The sequence below is a fragment of the Chrysemys picta genome, chromosome 2, assembly GCF_011386835.1.
Source record: "Chrysemys picta bellii isolate R12L10 chromosome 2, ASM1138683v2, whole genome shotgun sequence".
Taxonomy (NCBI): Eukaryota; Metazoa; Chordata; order Testudines; family Emydidae; genus Chrysemys; species Chrysemys picta.
This window is the reverse complement of record NC_088792.1, coordinates 153,612,414-153,623,748: the sequence shown is the minus strand read 5'-3', so window position 1 is coordinate 153,623,748 and position 11,335 is coordinate 153,612,414. Positions and strand designations below refer to the sequence as shown.

Here is an 11,335-nt window from a genome sequence, read left to right as displayed (position 1 = left end):
TTTGCACGTATGTCTAGGATGATTCAAGGTACCAAACAGCTGTAAACCGACCCTTGTGTCTTTGGAAAAAATGCAGTTTTCCAGGCCAGGCACAGCTATTACCTACATATTTGCCCAGCCAAGCTGACCTGCCGATGAGCTAGTTGGTAAAACTGCAGCAGGTCACCAGAGCAGCCAGTCTGCTCTTAAGTCTAACGTTTCCCGAAACTGAATGCTGGGCTATACCCCTCAACCACGAGGCAAACGCTCAGTCTTTTTGAGCGCATCAACTGAACAGAAAGGACACCCACTTCCTCAAATGCAAAGAAAACAAACCCAGAAGCTGTGCTATTTATCAGTGCTTTTCAGTGAAGCCGGGGGCTGGTGGATGAAATGCAGCCGTTACTTCAGCTTCTCTGAATTAAAGTGTGACTGAAGAATTACCAAAGGGGGACCTGCAAAAGGGCCAACCAAGAGGCTTATGGTGCATCTGGAAAGCAAAAGAGAAAGCTTTGCAAAAAAGAAGAAGAAAGATAGAAAAGTACTTTTATGGGGTTGCTTACAGCCGAGCCCAGGAGGAAGTGCATTGGCAAATCAACCTCAAGCGAGACTTCATTTTTCAAGCGAGTTCTGGAGGGAATCAAAACAGGGCCCGGGATTAGAAGAAGTGGCACAGTACAGAGACGCTTGGAAAAATAGCCACGTTTAAAAAGCAAAATAAAACCCCGGTTCAAAATGTCCCTCAAGCTGCCGCGGAATTGGGATTTCAACCTGAAACTGGATGCTGCAAAAATAGGTACCGTTATTTTTTTACACCCTTAAATTCCTGCTTGAATCAGGGGCCTGTCTGGCCAATGGATCTGATGAAGTGACTTCAGCCTCTGTGCCCACAGTGGGCCAGGTCCTCAGCTGGAGTATATCAGTATAGCTCTGTGGATGTTAATTCACCCTGCTTTACATCAGCTGGGGATCTGCAGGGCTTTAGGGCAAAGCAATGTGGTAGCCTGAGATCTGAGACGTTTGAGCGTGTTTCTCAAAGTCGCCTTTGCTTGGATTCAGAGGGGTTGGCAACAGCTTTGTGCTTTCATTCTCTGAAGCCTGGTGCTTTCTAGACTGCTGACCAAATGAAGGCTCATGATGATGGCCCACTAGTGTGATCTGGTTATTACAGGACTGAGAATGGGGAAACCTGACCTCTGCCACTGACTCAATTGATGCGTGACCTTGGGCAAGTCACTTAGGCCAGAATTTTCAGATGGGCTCAGCACCCACATTCAATGCTAAGCACTCAAAAATCTGTCCGAGCCCTTTTGAAAATCTAGCTCTGTATTTCTCAATGGCTTGGTTCCCCCTCTGTAAAATGGGGTTAATGATATTAGAATCCTTAGTTACCACAAGAGAAGGGAGTCAACCATTTTAGCAAGTGGGCCATTTAGCAGGTATGTTTTACTCTGTTCTAGGTGTGTGGGTTACATACTTCTAACTGATGAACCACATCCTGAGCTTCAGAGACTTCCCAGTTGAAATCCCAGACGAGCCCCCACTTGTAATACCGACAGACCCCGGTCGTCGGTGGGCGGGATCGAATCTGGGACCTCTAGAGCTTAGTGCATGAGCTAAAAGCCAAGTGGCTGTTAGCTAAGGTTGTAGAGCAAACTCATTTTATCTCTCTCGCTCTAAGTGGTCTCGGGGCCACTAGGTTGAACAGAACACCACACCCAGAAGGTGTGTGGGTTACACGTTTAGATCAAGGTATTCAGTTTGGCCTATTAAACCCAGAGGTTGCTACAAATTCGGTATCAGATTCTGGTTTGGATACAGCTGCTCAGATACCACACTAATAATAATAATAATAATAATTAATGGAGATATCCCATTTCCTAGAACTGGAAGGGACCTTGAAAGGTCATTGAGTCCAGCCCCCTGCCTTCACTAGCAGAACCAAGTACTGTTTTTGCCCCAGATCACTAAGTGGCCCCCTCAAGGATTGAACTCACAACCCTGGGTTTAGCAGGCCAATGCTCAAACCAGTGAGCTGTCCCTTCCCCTGCATCCACACTGATGGACACAGTATAAATACCCAGATAGACAGGTAGCTAGATACATTCCATCTCTTCCGGTTAAAGACTGGGTTGTTTGGATTCAGGGGTCTGGTTCAGACCCTTCCCTATATTGTTGGCAAGATCATTTCTCCTTGATTTGCAATAAGACCGTTTGATGTCATGATATTTTAGACATCCTTTATACACTCAGACCTGAAAAGAAATTAGAGTGACACACTAGATGTTCTTCTCACTGATTACAAATCTGAATGATCTATTGGAAAACAGACCTGGCTAGCGAGGACCAAATAGCATTGTCTTGTGGCCTTGGTCTGCGCTAGCCAGGGGAATCTCCTTTGGGGATGCTCTGCATTGTGGAAGGGGGGTTGAGGATGCATACAGAACTGTACCCCCTCAGCTGCCTGTACAAACCAGAGTCAGAATGAAAGTAAGAGAAGAAAAAGGGTCCCACGCCCAGAGGAAACAGTGACTCTGCGTTGGGTTTGTTGACCCACTTGCCTATGTTACCAGCCGCCTCTGATGAATGATCAAAGAGTTCCTTCATACAGAGAGGCCTATGCAATGCGCCACCCTTATTAGGTAATCTCCTGTTTTAAGGGACCTCCCCAAATCTGACATCTGGTAAGCACAGTTCGGCTCCACCTTTATTAGAAGGCCACCTCCATTAAGGAACCAGCTTTTTCCAGTCCCATTGAGAGTTTGTGCTAAGGGACTCGCCTGTCATCGGCTGGGTCAGGGCTGGCACAAGGCTGAGACATTTAAAGGGGGCATTGGCTCTTTATTGGGGTCACCAGGGTTGCAGCTAATGCTGTGAATGAATTCACATGGCTCTGCTGGCTAAAATCAGTGCCCCCAGCCCCACTAGGGGCTTCAGAATGTAGGACATAGGACTGGAAGGAACCTTCTGGGTCATTGAGTCCACTCTCCTGCTATGGCAGACAACTGCATCCTATAATCCAGCTCACAAACTTACCATGCTCCATCTTAAAACTAGCTGTTTGCCCCCACTGCTCCTGTTCGAAGGCGTGGGGCCAGGTCTTCTGAAAGAGAGAGTTATTAGCTAGTGTTTGTCTCCCAGCACCTTGGTGCCTCAGATGTGGACTTAGACCCCACTGGGCTAGGTGCTGTACAAACCCAGAGCAAAAGAAAGGCAAATTCCAACAGCAATTCCAGGGATAAAAGTCTGCCTCGGGTCTGCTTTGCCCTAACCTGGCAGTCCCAAGGAGAGGCAGCAGTTTGAGGACCTTGCATGATGGAACAGGCTTTTTCGAGACCCTGCTGATCTAGCATGTTGAGAGTTTAGTTTCCCTATGATCACTCCTTATGTTTCTATTTACCTGCTCTGGTCAGTATTACACAGCAGCTCTGGTTGAGTCACTGTGGCATTTAGCTCACATGATGTAGTGGTTTGAGCACAAGACTCGGATGCCTGTTACTCCTGAGGGCCATTCCCAGCTCTGACACTGACTCCATTTGTGAGCCTGGGTTCAGTCACTTTGCCTTTCAGGGCCTCAGTTTCCCCATCTACAAAATGGGACAAGTGATAAACTTTTGTCTCTTGGGATGGAGTGAGGGGAGACGTCATGTAGGGTGCTTTGAACTTTCAAACATCATAGGCAGTGGGTGTGCAGAAGACCACTTGGTAAGTGCAAAAGTGTGGTACTGGCTCCCTGTAAAAGGGTGAATTCCACACAACAGTTGTTACATCACACCCTTGATTTCCCCTGAGCTGAAGGATGATCTGGTCTCAACTGTGCTGGGCTTGAATCTGAAGGCTGCTCCATCGTGCCCCACCTGGGTCTCTTGCACATTAGGTGGTCTGTCTTTGCTTCACAGTTAACTCAGGCTCTTACCTGGGTGTTGCCTTTGAGCCCCTCCTGTCCACACAAAAACACTCTCATCTGAGTTTAGTGGTGCTAGCTGGCCTGACTGGGAGTATTGGCTACAGCCTGGGGCCTTATTCATTTGGTCTGGAACTTGCCACTTTGCGATGAGGATGCAGGCTAATCCAGTGAAGTGCTCATCGTCTCCTAGTGCCTTCCAGTTCCCACAATTCCTCTCCTGTGCCCAGAAGGACAGACAAGTTCTCCCACAATTCACTGGGAAAGAACCACCATGCGGTTCAGCTCACCACAGCCCAAAGACCACTGGGATATGGCCCCCAAAGTCCTTACCGCCACTTACGGAGGAGCACAACAGCGGGGAAGAAGCAATGTCTCAGCAAGGGCTTTGCAGTGCGGCTGGGCTAGGCTAACCTGAGAGCTGAGACCTGAGTTAACTCTGCAGTGCAGGCCTACTCTCCTTGCCTGAGAGGTGTGTAGCATACTTGCAGTGTGCATTTGGAGCAACAGGAAATGACTTGATAACTTGCAGATGTTACTCTGCCCACAATATGAGCAGATAGAGGGATGGGTACAGAAGGCCTCATGAAACTGGCTTCCAGAACTTAGCTGCTACTAGTGCCACTCCACTCCTGTTCTCCAGTGTTATTCCCTCCGCACCCTGCACCTCCCATCTCAGCCGATGGCTGCACTCGCCTTCAGGAGCCAAATTGCCTCTTCTCTGGTGGAAACCGGGGGCCGATATTTACAGCAGGGCCTTTGCAAAGCTCAGAGACTGGGCTCAAATCCTGCACTTCCTTGGTCAGGACAAAACCCTGTTGACTTCAGTGGGATCAGGATTTGGCTCTATATCTGGTTACCTCCAAAATATAAAGCATTAGTCACGAAAAAACAAAAGCAGAGGGGCCAGAAATGTGGGAGAAGCTCCTATGATACCGGAGTGCAAGGTCACACCTCACAGGAGACACCCTTTTGGAGAGGGCAGCTCCCTGCCCCAGCTGCCTCCACCCGTGTGACCCCACCTCCCCGTTCGTGTGGCCTCGTGACTATGCGTGTGAGGTCATGCTGGCCGGGTGCAGCAGGGGCATGCTTCCGAATGGTGTTGTCCAATACCGGATTATACCATGTTCCAGTTTTGTCTTAGTATCGGATGGGGGACAAACCTAAGAAAAGCAGGATTGTCCGGTTTAAAAATCAGACGGATGACCTGCCCAGTGATTTACCTGCCCAGGGATGTAATGGTAGCAAAGAGAAGTGGTTAAACTACCCAAAACTGAACTCCATATTTCCCCAATGAGACGTGGGAAAACTCCACTTACCCACATTTACCCTCAACTACCCTATTGGTCCTGCCCATGGCTTTAGCTGCAGGGGCTCCCAGCTCTTTTGGTCTCCTCCTCTGCAGGGGACTTGCAGTGGCTGACTCTAAGCACACATGCCATCGCCAGAGTACAGCTTATTAGGGGCTAACACAGTGTGGTTAGCGCCTCATGCTTGTTTTTAAACACAGCAATTTCCAGTCTGTGCTGCAGAAATGCCAAATAAATAGGAGGGTGGTGTCTGATTTGCCCATGCCACGAGTCCCCTTAAGAGCAGGGTTTCTGCGCTTGTGTAAGGAGGGTTCTTTAGACAGCAATCCAGTCCGTAGAGTTGTTCATTTAATCTTCTCTCGTGACTGCCCATTGGAAAATAATTACAACAGCCCATCTACTCATTGATTTCTCAGCCCTCCTCACTGGTCTCCTGCCCACATCCTAATTTCAGCTCACATCTCTCTTAGCTTCAAGCAGGGATGTGATTGTTGTCATTTTCTATAGCTAATGGAGAGAGATGGATTTTCTCTTCTAAGCTTTAGGAAGGAAACACCTAGACTCCAGGAACCACAGACTGAAACGCCAGTAGGTTCCATTTAGCCCATACTCAGCCCTTTGGATTGGGTTACAAATATATAAAAAGTTATAAAGAGAACAATGATCATTTGTTCTCCAGTTCCACCAAAGGAGTCATCACCTAGTTTTGCAGCATGGGAGAGTTAGGGTAGATATTAGGAAAAACTTTCTAACCACAAGGATAGTTAAACACTGGAATAGCTTATCAAGGGAGGTTGTGGCATCCCCGTCAATAGAGGTTTCTAAGAATAGGTTAGACAAACACCTGCAGGGATGGTTTAAGTTCACTTGGTCCTGCCTCAGTATAGGGGAATGGTTTAGATGATGTCTACATTCCTATTATTCTATGAAACTGTATGAAATTCAGGTCTCCTGATGGTTTTGACACAAATGCTATTTTAGGCTACGCATTAACAAATGAACAAAACTATAACTAGAACTGGTTGGAAAAAAAACAAAACAAACAAAAAAACCAAATTATTTTTTGACAAGAATTTCAATTAAAGCTTTGCATGGTACCAAGCATCAGGGGGTAGCTGTGTTAGTCTGTATCCACAAAAATAATGAGGAGTCCGGTGGCACCTTAAAGACAAACAGATAGTTAAGGTGCCACCGGACTCCTCATCATTTTAATTAAAGCTTTGTTTGTTTGTTTTTATTGAAATGTCTTGAGTTTTTGTTGAAAATCCTAAATCTGAAACATTTTGGGTTTTCAGGTTTTTCTTTTTTTCAATGTCAAGGAAAATGGATGTTTTCAGCAGAAGTAGTACTAGGAACTTTTGTTGATTGTCTGGATACTTTTAAATAAATAAGATCAATCAATCAATCAATAAATGTTCTTACTAAACCAGCCCAAAACGGATTGGACATTGTTGCATTCTAAGGTCTTGCCTACACAGAAATGTTGAACTGCAATAACGATGCTGTCAGAGTGCTTTTTTTATTGGAAGGATGGCAGCTTTTCATTTTATGCACCTCCCAAGTAGCCCCTAAAAACCATGCTGGGGATGGGTGTAGCCCTGACCCGGGAGGAAGAGTGCCACCTACTGACTCAGCAACGTCACTTTTTAAGTGGTTCAGTAACCCCCCATTTCGAACTAAGGTACGCAAATTCAGCTACGTTAATAACGTAGCTGAATTCGAAGTACCTTAGTTCGAACTTACCGCGGGTCCAGACGCGGCAGGCAGGCTCCCCCGTCGATGCCGCGTACTCCTCTCGCCGAGCTGGAGTACCGGCGTCGACGGCGAGCACTTCCGGGATCGATCCCAGAAGATCGATTGCTTACTGCCAGACCCGGAGGTAAGTGTAGACCTACCCACAGTCACACCAATATAAATGAGTGTAAACCAGTATAGCTTATTCTAGTACAGGAAGAGGAACAAGCTATACTAACACGATGCGGCATCTGAATGGTGGCATAATGGCATCCACACGGTAGTGGTAAAAACCTCACACCCATAATCGCCATGTTTTAGGGTTGCCAACACTGTATTTCAAAAATAAGGGAGTGTTTTCTTAGCAGCCCTGCCACTTAGCTCAGTGGTTTGAGTATTGGTCTCCTAAACCCAGGGTTGTGAGTTCAATCCTTGAGGGGGCCATTTAGGGATCTGAGGCAAAAATCTGTCTGGGAATTGGACTAGATGACCTCCTGAGGTCCCTTCCAACCCTCATATTCTATGATCTCCTCCTGACAATATCCAAAGAACAAATATCCTTAACTATACCCCTTCTCCCAATAGGATGACCAGATGTCCCATTTTTATAGGGACAGTCCTGATTTTTGGGTCTTTTTCTTATATAGGCTCCTATTATCCCCCACCCCTTGTCCTGATTTTTCACATTTGCTGTCTGGTCACCCTACCTCCTAATATTATCATCAAAAATAATTAATAATAATAAATAAATAATAATAATAATAAGTGGTACTCACCTACATTCCCCAGGGGTATTTCTTGCTGCTTTTTGCAGCACTCAGCAACTTGTTGTACAGAGATGAAAAAATAAGGGACGCGCCTTGTAATAAGGGACTGTTGGCAACCCTACCATATGGATACCAAGCATATATCAAACTTGCAACGGTACAAAAATCTGGCCACTTCCCTGTCAGCTTCTCCAACAGCCAGCAGAGGGCGCTCTGTAGTTGTGTTTCCACTTTCATGGGGAGGACGGCATTGTGGCAGCCTCTCTGTTCTGTACAAAGCAGGACTTTAAATGGGCACTAGGGAGCTGAATGGCCAGTTTACCCAGTTTGTCACTGAAGGCAAGTTACTTCAGGGGACGACATGCAGCCGTTGCTTATGAATACACAGCAGCAACTCTGGCCAGGAAGTTGGTGCTGAATGCGAAGGAGAAGCCTGGCTCGCCAAAACCATGCAGGTGGAATTTTAGGCAGCCAAGAGGCAACGCCCCCAAATTGAATAGGATCAGGGCAGCGGGTTTAAACCCCGCTTTGTGCAGAGCTTCCTTTACTTTTTACTGGAACGAAGGCAGCTCAGCCACCTGCAAAGTAACCCCGCAATCACTCTGCTGGGGTAATGGGCTTCACCCTCAGTCAGGAGGAAGAGCGCCACCACGGCTTGCAGCACATCTCCCAGGCACGTGTAAGAGGGCGGAGGGCTGAGTGAAGAGGCAGCACTGACCAGGCAGGATGCGTGTGGACACGGCCCATTGTTTCCTAGCTGGAGGTGCAGCCCGGGTGTTTAGAGGGAAACAGTCAAAATCAGAAGCATTTAACAAAAGGAAGCTGCTCAGAATGTGCCAAGCTCACAGTTGTTATCAGCTTCCTGTTCTGCAACAGCGGCCAAAAGAGGGCCGAGCCGAACCGTTACCAGCCCACCCGCTGGGACCATCCAGAGAAGCAGAGGCAAAGGTGCCCGGGCACTGGCAATTCAAAGCACAGGAGCGGAAATGGGTTGAAGGTGAAAGCTTTAAACCGGCCTCGTTCACAAACCTGAGAGGGCCTTTCTGCACACAGGGGCTGGGCTCCGAGCTTGTGAAAGCGGGAACCCACAGAGCTCCTGTGGTTTCTGGCCTGAAACCTGCTAAGGGAGTCAGTCTTCTGCATGGCTCTGCACATAGAGTGAATTACAGAAGACTCTCCATTGTGTTAAGTCCCCTATTGGCATAGAGGGGCCTTAAAGGGGGCGGAAACAGGCTCAAGAAATACTCCCAGCCAGGGAGCTCCCAGCTCTGCTCCCAGATCCCAGGGCTGGGGGCCTGTTAGGGATTGGCGGATGGTGTGGAGTGAGAGGCTGGGCTCTGGTTGGAGTACGCTGCATTCCAGATATTCTTTGCTTCGTACAGCCCACTAGGCAGGAGCGCCGCCAGCTTTTTTGCCGCCCTAGGTCCCACCCCCGAAATGCCACCCCCGACAGAGGCGGCGGAAGGTCCCGCCCCCGAAATACCGATGACGACCGGGGCGGCCGAAGATCCGGCCGCTGCAGTTGCCGCCCCCCAAATGTTAGCGCCCTAGGCGACCACCTAGGTAACCTAATGGGTTGCACCAGCCCTGCCACTAGACAGAGCCCTGGACAGAGCTTTGGGGTCAGGGATGATTGGCCCTGCCACCTTTAGAAGTGCAAGTGTGTTTTCACAGCCCGGTTGAGACACGCTCTTCTGAGCTGCCTGCAGTGCTGGGTCCACCTTGCTGCTTTCCCCACAGCACAGCCACATGCAACCCACACTCCATCCCATCTGTTACCCAGACTGTAATCACTGCAGGCTAGGAAAGCTAGTCCATAATGCCTCAGCAGGGGACAGAAAGCCTGCAGGGAAGACACAGGGAGCCGTGCCTGTAGCACACAGGGCACTGCTTTCCCCTACAGCACAGCTATTTGGGCGGCAGCAGCAGGACCAGACACCCCACTCCCACAGGCAAACAACTATGTCACAGCCCAGGCCACTGGTATGGACACGTCCTGTTATAATTACAACAGGGTATAGGAATTGGGTGGTATCCCTTTAAATAGCTTGGGAGCCCTCTACTTTGGGGGCTGTCTGTAGGGTGACCAGATGTCCTGATTTTATAGGGACAGTCCTGATATTTGGGGCTTTTTCTTATATAAGTGCCTATTACCCCCCCACCTCCTGTCCAGATTTTTCACACTTTCTATCTGGTCAGCCTACCTCTCTGTCTTCTATTACAGAAGCCACCAGAACCTAACAGAGCTGCAGTTGCTGTGTGTATCTGTACGCCTTGTATGTTTATATAGAGCCAGTAAACAGTTATTTGGGACCCACATTATCTGTGTGGTTTCATCATCTTAGTGCTGTGTAGAGACCAAAGGCACAATAGTTACTAACCAGGTACTCAGCATGTTGTAAGTGGGTGTGAAGCCGGTTTGCAGCCAGTCAATGCCGCTGACTGGCTACCAGTTCAGAGAATTTGTAGCATAGACAGGGCCTAAAGCTTCCTTGGTTGTTGTAAAAACAAACAAACCACACAACCCAAGGAGTCCTTGTGGCACCTTAGAGCCTAACAAATTTATTTGGGCATAAGCTTTTTATAGAATCAAACTATCAAGGACCTCAGGAGGTCATCTAGTCCAACCCCCTGCTTAAAGCAGGACCAATCCCCAGACAGATTTTTACCCCAGTTCCCTAAATGGCCCCCTCAAGAACTGAACTCACAACCCTGGGTCTAGCAGGCCAATGCTCAAACCACTGAGCTATCCCCCCCTACAGTAGCACCTAGAGGCTCCAGCCAAGATCAAGACCCCAGCAAGCTAGGGGTAGCACATACACATAGTGAGAGACACCCTCTACCATAAAGGGCATACAGTCTAAATGGACAAAACACAGAGAGGGGAAATGACTGACATAACATCATAGCAAGTCAGTGGTAGCTCCAAGATTAGAACCCACTTCTGCTGTGCTCCCAGTCCAGTACCCAAGTCACTAGACAACACTGCCCCCCCTGGTGTGACTCTCTATTGATTTACCCTTATTACAGCTCCATGTGGTTACCTCACAGCTACCCCATTCCATTCTGCATCAGACATCACAAGTGGATAGGGGCTTGTACTGCAAAATTCAGAGACAGGTCTGGATTTTCAGCACCTCTAAAAGCCAAACAAGTTTGGAGCTTGGTGCATTCTACAGCTGGGGAGCAGCTGCAAAACTGGGGCCCAAATTCAGGATTTCAATCTCCTTCCCCTCCAAATGTGCTGGTAGCATATTTATTTTTATTGGCCGACCAGTAATCACGGTACCTAAATTACTCCTTAAAACCTTAACAAAGAATAGTAGATTAGAGATGGGATCAAAGCAAAACTCTAGCTCCAAGCATGGCCTATTTCACTAGGCTTTGTTAGCTTAGCGAGGTTGGAGAGGCTTGTAAATATGCTGAGAAAACAAACTGATGCCGCTTCCTTTCTATGCACACTAGAATATACATTCCACTGTGGCTAACACATCCCTCCCTGGAGGGGGTGGTGCCTTACAGATGAACACAGCACTGACCTTCACTTTGACAGCCTGCAGACAGTATCTACCCCGTTTCAGACAGAATGGTTCTAAAACAAGTTACTCACTGACTTTATGATAGAGCTGACGAGGAAAACA

General features: G+C 48.0%; 1 protein-coding gene across 1 annotated transcript in view; it reads left to right on the top strand.

The window, feature by feature from the left end:
- Positions 1 to 249: 249 nt before the first annotated feature.
- Positions 250 to 11,335, top strand: part of ARHGAP25 (Rho GTPase activating protein 25) — a 57,595-nt gene continuing 46,509 nt past the window's right edge. The window contains exon 1 of the mRNA XM_008168673.4: positions 250 to 775. Coding sequence (XP_008166895.4) covers positions 715 to 775 — 61 coding nt within the window. The 5' untranslated portion in view covers positions 250 to 714. The remainder of the gene's footprint in view (positions 776 to 11,335) is intronic.